General features: G+C 38.4%; 1 protein-coding gene across 1 annotated transcript in view; it reads right to left on the reverse strand.

Annotated features, from left to right (window-relative positions):
* CATSPERB (cation channel sperm associated auxiliary subunit beta) overlaps positions 1–19,253 on the reverse strand; it is a 132,647-nt gene that overhangs the window by 97,775 nt on the left and 15,619 nt on the right. Inside the window, exons 2-4 of the mRNA XM_046647891.1 lie at positions 4,305–4,383; positions 2,763–2,851; positions 553–693 (exon numbers count right to left, since the gene is read on the reverse strand). Of these exons, the coding sequence (XP_046503847.1) occupies positions 553–693; positions 2,763–2,851; positions 4,305–4,383 (309 nt within the window). The remainder of the gene's footprint in view (positions 1–552; positions 694–2,762; positions 2,852–4,304; positions 4,384–19,253) is intronic.

Below are 19,253 nucleotides of genomic sequence, written 5' to 3' on the forward strand. Positions count from 1 at the left end.
GGTTATGAGCAGTCTTTTTGGGGTGATGAAAATGTTCTAAAATTAGATAATATAATGGTTGCACACTCTATGAATGCACTAAAACCCATTTAATTATACACTTTAAATTGGTGAATTGCATGGTATGTAAATTATATCTTAATAAAGTTGTTACCAAAAACATGAAGGTAAAATAAAGATATTTTTAAGGAGAAAAAACTCCCAGAGAATTCATTGCCAGCAGACCCGCACTGTAAGAAATGCAAAAAGAAGTTCTTCAGGCTGAAGATGTGACCCCCAGATGGCAACTTACATGTACAGAAAAGAGTGAAGAGTAGTAGAAATAGTAAATATTTAGGTAAACAGTAAAAAAAATTATGTATTTTTTCTTTTCTTATCTTCTTTAAAAAATATATTATTGTTTAAAGCAAAAAGTATAACATTGCATTGCTGGGTTTAAAATATATGTAGATAGAATATTACTGGACCAGCTAATTTTAAAAAACACATCCTATAAGGAAGAGCATCCTTCTTGTTAATAACATACTACAGAATAAAAGAAAATGTAATTACCAAAGTTAAATTAAAGTGGAAGATGCCAGAATATGTGCTATTTATGATTCCCAAGCTGGGAGCAAGTCCTCCTGACGTGAAGATGCTTAGAAATTCCTTTGCAGTAAAAACACTTTCAGATTGGAAAAAACACTGGATTTTCTTTAGGAAAAGAGAAAAAACACAAGTAATGACAAGCTGATGGAGAGAAGCATATTACATTAATTTACAAGTGAGAAGAAATCTATGAAATGTAGATGCTTGCTAAAGACTGCTGTCTTTAGTAATTCCAGTCTCAAACTAGAAAAAAATTCTATTTTGAAAAGTACACGTTCAGAATTCAGAAACCTATTATGCTAGTGTCATAACAGGTTTCAATTCATCCTTATAATAATCTTTTCTGTCAGAGAAAGGTCATTATTACATTTAATAAACATATAATCAAAGCCACATGCCATCACATGTAGAAATTCCTAGCTTATTAAATCATTGTTTTGTGTCTGAATTTAAAAAGAAGCAAATGTATAAAGCAAAACACATTTCCTGCCTTTTTATTGGATATTTCCCAGTCTTGAGAGGGTATATGAAAATGTAGCAATCACAAATTGTGGATTTCACTGAAACTAACTTGAGATGGACACTCAGGCTTTATCTCATTCAGTTCTCCTACTAGTGAAGATCACTTTGGTCAAGCTACCTGAGTTTCAGTTTCCCTATCTATAAAATGGGGAAACATATCCATTCCAAAAATATTTACTGAGCTCTTACTATGAATCAGGTCATGTTGTAGATGCTGGGGAAACAGAAGTGAACGAAACAGACGAAAGCCCCTGCTGTCAAAGAGCTTCCATTCCAACGGGGATTGGCAGGGAGATAAACACAAACCCCTTTCCTTTGTCTGGTCCCTCCTTCACAATTTACTTCCCTTTGTCAAGATGGTATACGAGCCATATACAAGATGGCATTGAAGATGGTATGCAAATTCCAGCCACCCCTTTGAGTTACTCATCACTGAGTTCTCCCATGGGTATGGCCGTTGCATGTGTAAATAAACTCTGTGTTTTTCTCCTGTTAATCTGTCTTTTGTCAATTTACTTTACAGGCTCCACCCAGTGAATCTGAGAGAGTAGGTTTGGTATTCCCCAAAAGTACTTATCTTACAGAAGGTCAAACGTCGTAATGAACGTAAAACAGTTTGAAAAATGCCTTACACACATAAACACTTTGCGAATGTTAGTTATCATTTCTACTAATGATAGAAAATGTTAGCTACTATGTCTACTAACAACTGTTCTAGAATGACTACATCACAACTCTCTAAAAAGTAGCTTCTAATTCCCTTTTTAAGAGGATAAAACTGAGGATCAGAGAGGTTAGGTAACCTACCCCAGGGCACACAGACCATACATGGCAGGACCAATATTTGACCCTGGCTCCATAGGTCTCTCTTCCCCTAAAACGCATTCTTTTTCCATAATATGCAATCACAAATAGGAAAGGCATTTTTGATTCAAAGGGCATGCGCTTCACAACAGTTGTAGATAAAAACCAAAATATATGTTTGGCATATCAAGAAGGAACTGGGAACCAAGTCAAAGCAGACTTCGGGATAAATGTATTTGTCTTCATAGCATGCTTTTCTTTGTTTTTATCATATTTATCATAGATTTTTAGACAATCTGTTCATTTTTTATTAACGTATCTTTTAGTTAGCATTTGCTGCATGGCTATCTTAACAGTCTGTTTTATTTTATTTTGTTGCATGTTTTTTAAAAAAATCTGCCATTATTTGATTCAAAGGCATCAAATCATCCTTTACCCAAAATGACTCCAATGTGGTCCTTTTTATAAAAGGGAAAGATTCTTCCTCAAGGTCACACAAGGTAATGCTCTTTCTCTAACAGGCTACATCTGTCAGATTTCAAAAGGACAAATCAGATCCATAAAAAATGAAGATCGTTACAGCTGATCTTTAAACAAGGAAAGGAGGAGGCATCTTTAAAAGAACAAAACAAAACAAAGCAAAACCACCCAGGGTATTCAACGGCTAAGTGGAATATTTTATCTGATCCAAGTGGAATGGAATAGAAAGGATTATTATTTATATAGAACTTCACCTCCCCGAGTCTGAACACAGCAGAAGGTATTTGAACAGAGTACAGTGTTACTGGTTTTGCACACGGACTTGAAGCATGTGAGTAGCTGTAACACACGCTGTGGGTGGACCTTACCAAGTCGTCTGAGGAAAGATACAATTTGATTATTTCATTCTTTTGGGGGAATCCTTGGCTAGCACAAGCAAAGCTTTGCTCCATATCACCTAAATAATACAAAATATACATATGTATTTTAGGTCACCGATAGAAGAATTTCCGTTAAAAGAACCATATTTTAAAAACTGACAATATCTCTAAAAAACATAAGAATGATAATTGTGTATTCTACATTCACATGAATCTAGATAAAATTCAAATCTTCCACGTTTTTTCACTCCAAAGATACAATATCAGGACGCTAAAAAGGAAGGTTTGACTGAATACGAAAAGAAAATATTCCACACGCTAGGCCACGATGCGAATTTTTCAGAGGTGGCCAAAACGCGCTTCTTGACTCTTAAACTCCTCAACCTTGGTGAACATATAAAAGAGTCAGGAGTTGGCAGTTGGAGAGAGAATTTACGTTTTGATTGAGAGCTATTGATATGAAGGTGACTCCTCTGCCAAAAAAGGGGAGTTTGGGAGGAAGATCCTTTCTCCTTATGTTGGTCTAAAGGGAGCCTCTTGTACACAGCACAGAGTTGGAGCGTGTGTTTTTATCCATTCTGCCAATCTCTGTCTTGATTGGAGATTTAACCCACTTACACATAAAGTAATTACTGATAAGGAAAGACTTCTGTCATCTTGCTATTTGTTTTCCACATACCTTATAAGTTATTTCTCCCTTATTTCCTGCATCACTATCTTCTTTTGTATTCAGTTGATCTTTTTGTAGTGAAACACTTAAATTCCTTTCTCCTTTCCTTTTGTGTATATTCTATAGCTATTTTCTTCACGGTTACCGTGGGGATGACATTTAACATCCTAAAGGTGTAACACCCTAATTTGAATTTATAGCAGCTTAACTTCAATAACACACAAAAACTCCGCTCCTTTGCAGCTCCACCCCCACCCGTCAGTGGTCGATGTTACAAAATTACATTTTTATACACTATGTGCCCTGAAACAGAAATTAAGAATTCTTTTAAATGCGGTAGTCTCTTAAATTATGTAGAAAACAAGATTTGGAGTTACAAACCAAAGTTACAATAATACCAGCTTTTACACTACAAAGTTTTCCCACCATAGAAGTCCTATTGACTAATTTAATCTGTGCTTTACTTTCAGGAAATTCTCTTCAATCTCAGCCCGCCAGCCTTATATTTCAGTTTACAATTCCTTCTACATGCAATCATTCATGAAGGAGAAACCAAAGAGATCCATCCGAATAACTCAAGTTTTGCAAGTATAAAATGCTTCTTAAACATTAAACACTCTATGCCTTATAAATGACGAAATACATAACAAAAGAAAAGTCTCCATGTACACAACTGACTAACAATAGAGTCACAATGATATTATTAGAAACTTCTGGACCAGAGTACAACAGATAATACCTGGAAAAAATTGGAAGATAAGGTAAAGAAGAAGTACTATAAAAAATTATTTCAACCATTAGTGAGGAAGGCATACAAAGGAGAACGCCTGAGAAGAAGATAGAAAGAGTCTGACACTTACCTTTGTTATATGTTATTGCTGATGAAAAATCAGACACGTTCAAAAGGAAAATTATAACACATAAAAGCAGCAGTTCCATCTGTTGGAAGAAATAGAATTATTTCCATTTAATTACTCTAACATATCTTTTAGTTCCTTTTGCTATAAACAACTACCTCGTAAAGAAATCATCTCTTCCTTAAGTTAAAAACATTTCCCATTGCGTGACAAAAGCAGACAACATAACAGTTGACTAAGCTCTACATTTACTCCCATCTGATGTTAGAGATATTTATACATTTAATTATTGCGAACTAGAGAAAGAGCGGTGGCCCAGTTTCCTTCGATGCAGGTAACTGTTGGAGAGATGAGATCGCTTCCACAGCTGTGCAAAACAGAGCCTGACGACGCAGACCCTGAGGACGCCACAGCTGTACTTTGATCTGAGATGTTGACTGCATTGCTTCCAGGAGAGACGGTCTGCACGGGTCCTGGGCATTCCTGCGCGTCCTTGCTGTGTGCCAGGAGTGCAAGGCCCTGGCTGCCCTCTACCCAAGCCTTTTCTCAGAGTTGTGTTTGCAGCAATCAACCTTGAGGGATGGGGCAATGTCCCCCCTGGACAACAGCAGGCTTGCATCCATGGTGAATCCACCAAGCTCAGGGTTCCTCTCCTGTAATGCACCCCACTATGTGTGTAAGCAAGCATCTGTTACGGGCTGAGTTGTGTTCCCCCTCAAAATTCATATGCTGAAGTCCTAACCCCTGGTATCTCAGAGCGCGGTCGCATTTGGAGATATGATCTTTACAGAGGTGACTAAGTTAAAACAAGATCATTAGGGTGGGCCCTGGTCCAACACGACTGATGTCCTTATAAGAAGAGGAAACTTGGACACACATTCATACAGAGGGAAGAGGATGCTGAAGACACAGGGAAAAGATGGCCAACTACAAGTTAAGGAGGGAGACCTCAAACAGATCCCTCCCTCATGGCCCTCAGAAGGAACCAACCCTGCTAATACTTTGATCCCAGACTTCAAGCCTCCAGAATTGAGACCGTAAATTTGTTGTTTGAGCCACCCAGGCCGTGGTGTTTGTTATAGTGGCCCTACTAAATTAATGCAGCATCCCTGATGGATGTCTCCTGCACGGAACTCCGGGGCATGGAGCACTGGAGGGAGAGTCACGCAGACACTCTGGCTACTGCTTTTGCTGTGGGTGATAAAGTCCTTTGTCTCTGACTTAGGAGTGTTGTGTCCTCTGCCAGCATCCAAGAAACAGTACCAGACTGACTTGCCAGCTGTAGGTAGAGTAAAATCCAGATCCCGCGAAGTTTCTGACACTGCCGAGTAAATTAAATTTAACTGATGTTTTCCTCCCTCAAAATTGATTTGTTTGATTCAATACATCTAACTGACAATAGAAAACTTGAACATTTATTGGATTTTGAATTCATCATCCTTATCACATGATTAGGGGAGAATTTTTTTTGAAGTGCATTCTTTGGTCATCTGAGAAAACAACTTGTTTTCACAAGGTAAGAGGAAACAAATAGTATATCAAAACTATCTCAGTGTGGTATTATGTTCAATTCTATTTTTGGTGTAAGAATGAATTCAACATTAAATGGAGAATTTACAACAGTTAAACTTTGAAAATAGTGTCTTTAACAGGAAACTCTTGTATTATTTTGCAAAACATTCAAATTAAATGTCATAAAACCATACTTAGAGCCTGTCAGTTTTTCTCATCCCTGAAAAACTGACTGAAATGTATTATGCTTCAAGGCCCAAGTTTGGATAATCTATTATTGAGTTATCTTCAAAGTTGTTCCAATTCAGTTTTCTCAGATAAATACAAGAGGATCTCTAATTTAATTTGAGTGGATTTGGTTTTATCTATCTTTTTAAAATTTTTTTGGTGAGGAAGATTGGCCCTGAGCTAACATCTGTGCCCATCTTCCTCTATTTTGTATGTGGGATGCCTGCCACAGCATGGCTTGATGAGCCGTGCATAGGTCCACACCCTCGATCCAAACCCACAAACCCAAGGCTGCTGAAGCGGACTTAACCACTATGCCACCAGGCTGGCCCGTGTTGTATCTATCTTTGACCAAAGAACTCAAAACTTACTTTGAAAGGCTTTTAAATGCTTTCATTAAGGAAAAGAAATCTAAGAAAGCATAATTTAAGGGATCTTTCCCTTAAACTAAAGAGCTATCTTTGGGCTTTCTGTGGCTTTGCTACTTACTCTAATTCTAGCCATTCGGCCTATGTTTATTTATTTTTCAATTTAGAGATGGAATGTACTTTAGAGTTGATACATGAGGCATTAAGTAACATAGTCAAAGTCTGTAACTAGCTAGGCACAAAGTTGGGCCTGGCACCAAGGTCTCCTGATTCCACAAATCTAGTCCGCATACAAAGATGCCACAAAAGGAAAACTTAAAAACTGGAAGGCACAAGTCCATGATTAGATTTGACCTCTCACCAAAACTGCTAAATGTGTGCACCCTGATTCTGTTCCATACGCGCATTAGTCTCATTCTCATCATTCTTCAGTGTTACAGTGTTTCTCAATTTGGTGCACTCATCTCATGGTTGGAGAAAAGGCAGGCTTCAGTCTAAGCTCCGTTCTGCCCACGGAGATGTTTGATCTTTGGAAAGTTACCAAACTTCTCCGAGTTCATTTCCTAGTCAGTAAAATAGAAATAGCCACTTCAAAGGGTAGTTGTGAGAATTAAATGAATAACATACTTAAAACATCTCACAGCTACTTTACACAGAAGAAGCACTCGGTGAATACTAAGTCTGAAGCCATATCTTTCTTTATCCCCACCCCACCACCCTACTCACCCTCTTAGCAGTTAAATTACCCCAGTTATCATTCGATTTAATTCTTATATGAGTTTTATATAACTGTCAGAGATAAGTCACATATCTGGCATTTTCTCTTCTCTGGCACCATATAAATTTTGGGAATTGCCCCAAACAAGGAGCCTACCTCCTCCACCGTCTGTTCATGTGAAGTCAGTCCATTAGCACGGAATAGTGACTGCGCTGTCAATTTGTCCTGTGGTAGGGCCCTTCTTTCTTACTGTAATTCTCTCTTAATGGGATGCCCAACTAGTTGCACTTTTCTTTTTTATATTTTCCCGAGTTTTGTTCCAAATAGGCTGAGAAAGAAAACCCAACATCAGGAGCGGAGTTTTCAGTTTACTGGTTTGAGGGGTCCAGTCCGCTTTGCTAACAGCCAATCAGCTGCCACCAAGCACAGAAGCTCAGACCATTTGAAGGCCAGGCAGTTGGAATTTCCAGTTAACTGCCTCCTTCAGAGCACCAAAGATCATTTCCTTTAAAATGTTGGCAGATTGCTTTCCAGAAAATGCAGCATTGAGAATTAGACATAGTCTGTAATAATTTGATACGCAAAACAGTAGCTCATTGTTTTACTTTTTTGAATAATGGCGCAGTTGCTCATTTAAAATGTTTGTTAGCCCTTTTTAGTTCTATAAATTATCTGGATGTCTTCTTGATCATTTTACTGGAATAAGCCTTGCTTGTGAGGTGCAATAATCCCTTGCAATATTTACTATGAATATTAAACCCAATTTATCATTTAACTTAATTTTATTAAAGATGGATTTTGATGTACAGAAATTAAAATCTGATGCAATCAAATTTATCAGTATTTTCCTTTCTGGTTATTTCCATCACCTTATGGTCTCAGAGTCTACCCCCATGCAGAGACCTACTGTTCTCATTCTTTTTACGTGAGAAAATTTAAAGACTCAAAAAGTTCAAAGAATAAAATAATAAGGATATTTTGATCACCCCAGATTAACATTACTCCAAGTTTTAAAAAATTTTTATTATGGTATATTTCAAACATTGGAAGAAGTAGAAAGAATTGTGCAATTTATCCCTTCCTATCCATCACCCAGCGTCAGTCTTGTTTCATTAATATGCCCACCCATTCATCTTTCTCCTCCAAGATTATTTTGAAGATATCCTAGACATCTGTATACATTTCAGTGCATATTTCTAAGAGGAAATGACTTGATTAAAAAAAAGAAAACCATAATACTATTTCACACCTAAAAATAATAATGATTACTCGATATCTATCCAGTGACTGTTTATATTTCCCCAGTTATCTCATTCTTAAAATGTTTTATAGTTTGTTTATATGAATCAGGAACCGATAAGGTTCATACTTTGCAATTGGTTGATATATCTCTGAATTTTGTAATCTACAGGTATCTCCCCCTGTCTCCCCAATCATTCTCTCTCTCTCTCTTTTTCCTCGCAACTTACCAGTTGAAGATGTAGTTAGCTCTGTGTTTCCTACAGTCTGAATTTTGCTGATTGCATTATCATGGTATCTTTTCACACCATAAGTCTATCTCATCTGTCCTGTAAATTAAGTAGATTTAGAGCCTTGATCAGATTCAGGTTTAATTCTTTTTTTTTGGCAAGAACGCTTCATAGGTAGTGTTGGGTACTTCCAACAGGAGACACATAATGTCTGGCTGTCTCTCTTTGCATGATATAGCAGCCATCATTTATTGCCTAGATCTGTTAAATTCATTAGGGTTTACAAGATGGTGATATTTTATTATTTCTTCTTTATTTATTTGCTGGAATACTTCTATAAAGATAAATTTTCCTTCATCAACTATATGGTTACCCAGAGGTACAATTGCCAAGGAAGGGCAAAATAAATGCTTCCTTCTTTCCCTTCACTCACCAGTTTTGAAAACAATTAATTGATTCCTCAGCATTCTCATAGAAGCAACCGATAGGGTTTGCTTTTTAGTATCATTATCAACTCATAGGTTTCGATTTAAATATACTTGAGTGCTTCTATCCATTATAGCTATTATCCTTATTAGTGCTCAAAGTGGCTGATATTGGCAGGTGTGGTCTTCTTAAAGTTGGCCCCTAAATCCCTTTGACATGACTCTAGTAATCTCTGATAGCTTCCTTCCTTCCTTATAGGACAAGATATTCCCGGCTTACCTTATACATTTCCTGGCCCAGACATGGAGTCAGTCATTTCTCTAGGGAATTCTGATTCATTTCACTAGGAAATGGTATTAGAAACCATACTCTGGGAGCTAGGTCAGAATTGTTAAAAATAAATACATAAAAACTTTATGGAAGAATGATGGCTACTTAAAAGTGAATTTCCCTATCCGCCAAAAAAAATCACATAAATAAAGAGGAGATTAAAAAACAACCCTAGAGAAACTGGGAGGCAGAGATCACTAACAATTTCCGTTTACATATAAGTAGGAAAATAAACATCTGAGACCAGAAGGACCAACTCTAGGGTCCACACCAGAGCAAAGTCAGGTAGAGATCGTGTGAAGAGAGCGGAGGACCGCAGGAGTATAGCAGTGGTGGAATGCATATAAAATCCTCTCTAATAGAGTCCTGCCTGAGAGCGGAGATTCTGAGAACAGGTTGGAGAACTGGGAGATCGGAGCACTGGCTTGAAAGTCTTCAGGCTGTTTCAGGAGGGCACCATTCTGAAGAAGAAGTAGGTGTCTTGGAAGGGGGAGAAAAAAGCAAGCAAGCAATGGAAATTAAAGGTCTTACAGAAACAAAAGAGAACCACAAAATTGGAAAACACACTGATCCCCACCCCAAAAGTGTTCCTCCTGCGTAAAAATTGAATTTCACTAAAGCAACAGAACAGGATGCTTTTGAATTAAGAAACCTAGATAGACACTCAAATCATGCCCCTTATCTGCAGGCTTGTCCAGAAAAAAATATGACATTTCAAAATGAACACAAAATGTCAGGCAACATCCATACAAAGCTACTCAAAAATAAAAAAGAGAACAGAGGGGCTCCCAGTGGTATAGTGGTTAAGTTCACACACAGCAGGCCAGGGTTCGTAGGTTGGGATCGCAGGCGCAGATCTACACACCTCTCATCAAGCCATGCTGTGGTGGCATCCTGCAGATAAAATGGACAAAGATTGGCATAATTGTTAGCTCAGCACCAATCTTCCTCAAGCAAAAAGAGAAGATTGGCAACAGATGCTAGCTCAGGGCCAAGCCTCCTCACAAAAAAAAAAAGAAAGATAAAAAAGAGAAAGGAAACATTTCAATATATTCTCCCTGCCAAGAACAAAAAACAACAACAAAAAAAACTATAAAGCAGAGAAAATGGTAACACAATACTTCAACCTGAAATAAGTATGTTAAAACAAGAATTTGCACATTGAACAAAAATTACCTTGAGCAATAAGTTCAAGATGACTCAGAATAGAAACAGAGAAAACACAGGAAGATATGAAATTAGAGTTGACCAAATTTAGAAAATGGAAGAAAAGACAAAATAATCTCAGAAATAAAGATTGAATTTCAAGGTGCTCAAGGGAAAATGGTTTTGAAGGCAAATATAATAAGGATCATAAAGAAGAGGAATGAAAACTATAAAGAGAACAAAATGAAAGAAAGAAAATGGTAAAAAGCATCAGAGAAAAAGTAACAAATTTGGACAATGGGCAAAGAAAGTCCAGCATCTTCTCAGAGCAAAAGAAAGACCCAAGTACTCAGACTGAAAGAATTCATAGAATGCTGACACGAAAATGAAAACAGGCTGATATCTGGTCACACTTCATGAATTTTCAGAACAAGAATAAAGATTCTGAAAAACTTCCAGAGAGAAATTCTCACTAAAAGGACAAGACTCAGACTGGCATAAGTCCTATCAGCTATACTGGATGATGGAAGAAAAGGGAGCAATGCCTTCAAGGTCCTAAAGCAAAAATAAATGATTTTTCAACCTAGAATTCTATAATCGATCACACATGAGAGTATAAAGACATTTTTACTCAGGCAAAGTATAACGGACACATGTTATGTTTTGTCTGCTCAGCATCTAGTCCACCACTCTTTGATTATGATAGCTTTTCACTTTCCTTATAGTCTGGTGGGACTGATAATCAAGATTCTCTACCTTTCTATAGCCAAGTGGCAAGCATGTGACCCAAATCAAGACAAACAGTCCTTTCCTGGACTGGAAATCATAGAGCATAATGACAAGAGGACTGAAGATTGTGGAGTCCATTCTTGAGGTAGGTTCCAAAGAAGATTGATGAGCACTTTTTCTATAACCCTCTCTGGAGCTGCCGCATCTTTATCTGTTCCAAGCCTGCTTCATCAGCCATCTCCTTGAGTCTGCGAGCACCTCCTTATCCTTCAAATAAATTCCTTTTTTGGATTCAGTTATGAGTCTATTTCTGCTGTAGTGTCTAACTGATAAAACTAGGCCTCAGAAATTTATATCCCGTGGATGATTCTTCGGAAGTCACTTGAGGATGCATTCAAGCGAAACCAAAGACGTAGGATCCAGGTAGAACTGGAGTCAATCCAGGAGAACAGCCGAAGGTGAGTCCTGGGATGACAAGTGGGCAGCGAGCCTAAAGACTAAGCAGTCCAGATTGGAACAGGATGACAGAGGGCTCCTGCTGGAAAAAAAATAAGAAAGAAATCCCATGTAGTATAAAGTATGATTGAAAAGACAGAAAAACTTGAAGATATTAAAGTCACGTTATCCTCTTGTCAATAAGAAAAAAATGAAAAGGTATAAGAAACTCTAGGAAAAATAAAATGCTTTATAATAAGGTAATGTTCCAAATCATTATAAAAGATGGCACTTTTATGAAAGATGGCAAGTGTGCTTTACTTTTCTGTTTCATTTTTTAAATCAAAATTATATATGACATAGTTCAAAGAGCCAAATCGTTCTGCAAGTCTTGTTGCAAAAACAGCAGTTCCTTGTATCCTCCATCCTGTTTTGCAGACATTTGGTTCTGTCCAAAATGTCCATAGAGACAGTTGGCCTATGTCTAAAGGTCCTTGATATTTGGTCTTGTCCAAAACATCCATGGAGACATTTAGTCCAAACCAAAAGGCCCTTGAAATTTGGTCCCATCAGAAATGTCCATGAGCATATTTGGTCCATGCCAAATGGTCCTTGATGTTTGGTCCTAACAAAAATGTTCATGCGTAGAAGAGGTCCTAGGGTTCAAATCGCCCATAATAGTTATTTATACTTTTGGCTTACAGGATTCATGCATAAAAAATACCATCATGTTTTATTGGTCCAATAATCATGGTGTGGCTTTATTGCCAGTAAGAACGCTTTTTGCCTTGATAGCCTAGCTATCAACAGCACATGGGGTTAGGCAGATGGGTGAGGGTTCAAATCCTGCAGAAGAGCAGGATTTATGTTAACTATGCATACGAAGGAAGAGTCCTACAGTTAGAGAAATGCAGAGGATAAGTTGAGGATGGGATCTCGCGATGCATGGGGTGTTAATAAGTCACTGGGCATTTGGTTGGATGTGGCAGGGTCATTCAGTAAGGGCAGAGTGTGAAAGGAGGAGCTTGGTCAAACTGCTATGCAAAACTGGCAGGAACACGTTGAGTAAACACTTTACAGAGCATTTCCCTTGTCCGGGAGGAATGAGAACAGGTATGGCTTTCCTACCACAAAGCAGTTGAGCGTAATAGCTGCCGTCAGGGCAATACTGGGCATCAAATTAACCCCCCACAACTATCCCATCCCCCAGGGTTAATGGGTGATGTTGCCCTTGAATCCATGTCCTACAGAGGTATAATCACGGTAGACTACAAGGAGTGTCTGCTGCTATTTCGAGAGGTTTTAGTGGGTGTGACTCCCACACATACCTGCCGATCAGCATGGACCACCACACCCTTGGCTGGTGCCTACCTGCTGGCTGATCTCGCCTGGCCACACTGGGCATCCAATCCATAAGATATTAATAAGTTTTCCCCTATTAGTAAGCCAGTGACAACTGGTCAGATGGTTACAAAAGAAAAAAATAATAATAACCCTTCTTATGTTGCTTGGCACTATGACATCTTTATTTGAAAATTCTCAGCAGAATATGGCAGAAATAGTATACTAACAAAAAGAGAAGCCAATGCTACATTATGTAATGGTTTTTTGAGATAGGAGTAAAAGGTACTGGCACTGTGAAAAAGGAGAATCCACGATGCCCGATGAACAACTAGTCAGGATTTGGATAGCATTACAATCATTCAAGATGGAAAAGGAAGCATCAGCACAATGATGCTGTTGAAGGGGAAGTAAGGAAAAGCCTGAACAGGGTAAAATGACATGCAAAAGAGGAACCACATGCAACGCCATCACAGAACTTCAAAGAACTCTCCATGCTATTCGTGATACAGAGGTCCTGCTTAACGCTACCAGAAAGAAACTCATTAAAGAGGCAAGTAAGTAGAATTCAAAACAGACATCGAACTTCAAACCCAACTTCATCATATGGAATTGAAATTCCAGAGGAGTATAAAGTGACCAGACATGGAGAACCATTTCTTATGTACGATTCTGGTGCTCAAGAGGGTGAAAAAATTCTTATTTGCACACCTTATGACACTATTCAATATTGAAGTGCCAGTACCACATTATTCAGTGATGGCACCTTCAAGATGGCACCACATAGTTCACTCAGTTATTTACTGTGCACGGTGTAGTACCAGGTTATACTATGCTACTGACTTAGGCACTAACAGTGAAAGGTAAGACACTTACAGATATATATGAGAAAGGACTTGCATTTGCAGAGGAAAGAAATCTCAACATTAACCCTTCATTGTGCATGATGGATTTCGAGACTGAAAATGTGAATGCAATTCAACTACTCCTCCCAAATGCACAAGTAAAAGGATGCTTGTTTCACTTTTCACAGTGACTGTGCTGAAAAATATCTCCTTTACCTCTAACATATGAGTATATAACAACAGAAAATAACATTCTTAAGTGTGTATCCATGTTGTTTGGACTTCCATTTGTGCCTTTGGAAGATGTAAATGAAACTTTTGCGTACATTGTGGGGAATGCAGAAGAAAATTTAGAAGACCTAATGGATTATATTGAGAGGGTGTATGTCTGTGGAAGGTGTGGCAGAGGCAGAAGACCAGAAGTTCCAAGATTTCCACCAGAAACTTGGAACGTTGATATATCAGTACTGAATAGCAATCACAAGATGAACAATGCACTGGAAGGCTGGTATAGCAAATTTCAAAGGCTGACGGTGGTGCATCATTCTTCAATTTGGAGATTTACTGAAATGTTAAAAGATGAACAGGAAAGCAATGAACAAGTTGCCATCCAGGGTCCTGGTGGTCACACTCAAATATGGCCACCAACTTCATGATGATACCAACAAAATCAAATTTGTATAACTGAAACTGTTAACAGATAATAATGAATATAAAGCCAATAATCAGGTTGATGTGTCCTTGAGAGCAATTGCTCATTGACTTCAGAGTAACTCTGCCGAACTTCATGAAGAGGAAGAAAAAGAATAAATATGAAATCCAAACTTCATCATGAATTACAATAAAAATAACATAAATAAAATTTTAACCAAGTTAAATATTTGTATTATTTAATGAATCATGTACCAAATGTCTCCATGGATGTTTTGGACAACACCAAATTTCAAGGACCTAGGACCTTTTTGGCATGGACCAAAAGTCTCAATGAACGTTTTGGACAGGACCAAATATCAAGGACCTTTTGGCATGGACCAAATGTCTCAATAGATGTTTGGACAGGACCTAATATCAAGGACCTAGGACTTTTTTTGGCATGGACCAAATGTCTCAGTGGGTGTTCTGGACAGGATCAAATATCAAGACATTTTTGGCATGGACCAAATGTTTCCATGGATGTTTTGGACAGGACTAAATGTCCTGCAAGGTCCACCCCATTTTCCCTTCCCAGAGACAATCACTTTCAATCTTTTGCTGTTTTGTTTTAGTTTTAGACATTATCTATTGACTTTCTTTCGTTTGTCTTTTTTTGCTGAGGAAGATTTGCCCTGAGCTAACATCCAGTGCCAATCTTCCTCTTTTTGTATGTAAGCCATCAGCACAGCATGGCCACTGACTAATGAGTAGTGTAGGTCCATACCCAGGAACTGAACCTGGGCTACTGGAGTAGGGCATGCCAAACTTAAGCACTGGGCCACCAGGGCTGGCCCTCTATTGACTTTCTATTCTGCAAGAGGATTTACCTCTTTTCCTCCACTCTCCCAACACTCATGCATGCACCCTTTCCATTCCTCCATTTTCTAACAATCTTTTGGACTGTTTATCTCATTTTCTTTCCACTTCTATTTTCCATCCCTTCATCTTTTTGTTTAATTTTCCAAGTGTTTTCTCAATTTCATCTTTAAAATCCTCTCTATTAATTTTTACAAGTTTTATAAAACTTTTATATTTTAATAATCGTTTTATTCTCAGAATGTTCCTTTTGATAGATTCTATTCTTATTTAATTTATGTAACACTCTCTCTTTTCTTAAACTATTAACGGTTGCGGTGTTTTTGTGAGGAAGATTGTCCCTGAGCTAATATCTGTGTCAATCTTCCTCCATTTTTTGTATGTGGGATGCCGCCAAAGCATGGCTTGACCAGCAGTGTGCAGGTCTGCACCCGGGATCAGAACCCACGAACCCCAGGCTGCCAAAGCAGAGTGCGCAACCCCAACCACCATGCCACCAGGCTAGACCCAATAGAGTTTTGTTTTGTTTTGCTTTGATTTAATTTCTTTGCACAGTTTTTAATTCTTCCAAGTCATTTTTCCTTTTCTATTTTTCTGGTCTCAAGCTTTCAATTTTGAGACTTTCCCAACATTTTTCACGATCCTTGGTTGTTTTCTCAGATTTAAAAACAGGTACTAAGAAGCTTATTTGAAGCTCTGGACCCAAGAGAATGGTCCACCAACTGTACCTTTCACAGCAGCATTTTCTGGAGAAGTTGTTTCAATGCGGCATAATCTCAATGTTTTTAGATCTTTTTCTCTTTGACTTCTCAAATTTTTATGGGTCTTCTAATCTCCTTTCTAGAGTACAGACCTGGCTACTAACATACTGGGGTGTCAGTATCCAGTATTTAAGCATTCATCCTGTCCCCCTGTTTTCAGTCTGGTAACTGCTTTCTCAAATGTGCTTGATTTTCACCAGTCCAGCAATCCTCTGTTTTACTCTTTCCCAAGAACAAACCTCCAGCTCTGCTGGGTAGGGAAGGGCAGCTGATAGGCTGCAGAGTATTGGGAAGAAAATCTAAAAACCTCTTTCATGGGTGTTCAGACGATCCTACTTTCAGCCCCACTTGCATCTCCGCTTCAAGAGTGCTGCCAGGCCTGAGCCCTTGGGGGTTCTGCAGCGCAAATTCTGCTGCTTCTAATCTTTCCTCGATGCCACTCTAGGATTCAGCTTTCCTAGGTCTGCCAATTCAGTTACCACTTATCCATCTGCTTTCCAGCTTTCTAAATTTTGTTCCTACTATCACTTCTTCAGTTTTCTCTGTCCTATGGGTTTATGCCATTTTAGAAATCCCTTTAGTGTTTAGTTTGCAAGGATCAAGAGTAAATGTGTGTTCAAAGCTAATAAAAAGAAATCCTGAATGTGTCATGAATTTAAACAACTGATGGAAGACAGTGAAAAAGAAATCCATTTGGGGCTAGCCCCATGGCCAAGTGGTTAAGTGCTTATGCTTCACTTAGGTGGCCCGGAGTTCGCCAGTTCAGATCCTGGGCACGGATCTATACACCGCTCATCAAGCCATGCTGTAGCAGCATGCCACATAGAAGAACTAGAATGACCTACATCTAGGGTATACAACTATGTACTGAGGCTTTGGGGAGAAAAAAAAAGAGGAAGATTGGCAACAGATATTAGCTCAGGGCCAATCTTCCTTAAAAAAAAAAAAATCCATTTGATTTTGGTGCTAGGAATACTCTCTTTTTGATGGCCCAGACGTCATGACATTGGGCTCCGAGAGGGGGAAATGTAATCCTGGCACACTATTTGTCCTGGAAATGAATGGCGTTTATTTGGTTTACATAACCTAAAGTGACCCATAATGACCCATAGCCTTGTTTAATCGCCTCACTCTGAGTATGAGTGGGACCTGTGGCTTGCTTCTAATCAATAGGATATGTCAAAAATGATGAGATGTCACTTTGAATGTTATTATAACTTTGAATAAGTTATATGACAAAGTTGATGGGATCTCACTCCCATGATTCCACTTTGCTATATAAGAAGACTTAGCAGGTTGGAGGGATCTTCCTGTTGGCTTTGAAGAAGGAAACAGCCATGTTGGGAACTGCCTATGGAGAGGGCCATGAGGCAGGGAACTGCAGGCAGCCACTAGGAACTGAGGGTGGCCTCCAGCTAGTAAGAAGCTAGGGCCCTCAATTATACCCACAAGGAAATAAAGCCTACCAACAATCTGAGCTTAGGGGTAAATTCTCCCCAAATTGAGCCTTCAGATGAAAAATCAGTCCAGCCAACACCTTGATTGCAGCCCTGTGAGACTATGAACAGAGAACCAGCTAATCTACATCTGAGCTCCTGACCCATGGAAACTGTGAGGTAATAAGTGAGTGTTGTTTTAGGCCACTAAGTCTGTGGTGGTGTGTTATGCAGCAGGGTAGAACTAGCACAGATCACAGCAATGATTTCACTGAACTGCAAGTTGAGACTTCTACCTGGCAACTCTAATCTCTCATGTCTCTGAATCAACAGGTGAAAGAGGGGGTTACTCTTCTGGCTGGGGTGATTGATTTTGACCTCTAAGAAAAAGCTGGGTTGGTACTACAGAAGGGGGATAAGCAGGAGAATCCCCCAGGCCATCTTTTAGTAGTGCCATGTCTTGTGATGAAAACAAATGGAAGGACCTAACAGACACACGCAAACATTTTATCCAATGACAGCAGAATACACATTCTTCTCAAGTACACATGGAACGTTTTCCAGGATAGACCATATGTCAGGTCCCAAAACAAATTCAAGAAGACTGAAATCATACCAAGTATCTTCTCTGACCACAATGGCATGAAACTAAAAATTAATAACAAGAGAAAAACTGGAAAATTCACTAACACATGGAAGTTAAACAACATTCTCCTGAACAACCAAAGGACCAAAGAAGAAACGAAAGGGGAAATAAAAAAAGTTTCTTGAGACAACCAAAAATGGAAACACAACATACCAGAACTCATGTGATGCAGCCAAAGCAGTTCTAAAAGGGAGTCCATAGCAATAAATACCCACATTAAGAAGCAAGAAAGATCCCAATAAACAACCTAACTCTATGCCTGAAGGAACAAGAAAAAGAAGAACAAACTGAGCCCAAAGTTAGCAGAAGAAAGGAAGCAATAAAGATTAGAGCAGAAACAATAAAATAGAGAACAGAAAAATAAGAGAAAATATTAACCAAACTAAGAGTTGGTCTTTGAAAAGATAAAATTTACAAACCTTTAGCTAACCTAACCAAGGACTCAAATCAACAAACTTATAAATGAAAAAGGAGACATTACAACCGATACCACAGAAATTCAAAGGATCACAAGAGGCTACTATGAACAACCATATGCCAACAAACTAGGCAACCTAGAAGAAATGGAAAAGTTCTTAGAAATGTGCAACATATCAAGACTGATTCAGGAAGAAATAGAAAATCTGAATAGACCAATTACTAGTGAGGAAATTGAATCAGTACTAAAAAATCTCCCAATGAGAGAAGCCCAGGACCAGATGGCTCCATTGGTGAACTTTACCACACATTTAAAGAAAAATAAACAATAATCTTTTTTCAAACTCTTCCCAAAAAATCAGAAAGGAGGGAATACTCTCAAACTCATTTTACAAGGCCAGCATTATTCCGATACCAAAACCAGAAGAGGACACTACTAGAAAAGAAAACTACAGACCAATATCCCTGATGAATATAGATGCAAAACTTCTCAATAAAATACTAGCAAATCGGATTCAGCAGCACATTAAAAGGATCATTCACCACAATCAAGCAGGATTTAACCTGGAACGTAAGGATGGTTCAACATATGCAAATCAATCAATGTGATACATCACATTAATAGAATGAAAGAGG

Source organism: Equus quagga, chromosome 20, assembly GCF_021613505.1.
Source record: "Equus quagga isolate Etosha38 chromosome 20, UCLA_HA_Equagga_1.0, whole genome shotgun sequence".
Classification (NCBI taxonomy): domain Eukaryota; kingdom Metazoa; phylum Chordata; class Mammalia; order Perissodactyla; family Equidae; genus Equus; species Equus quagga.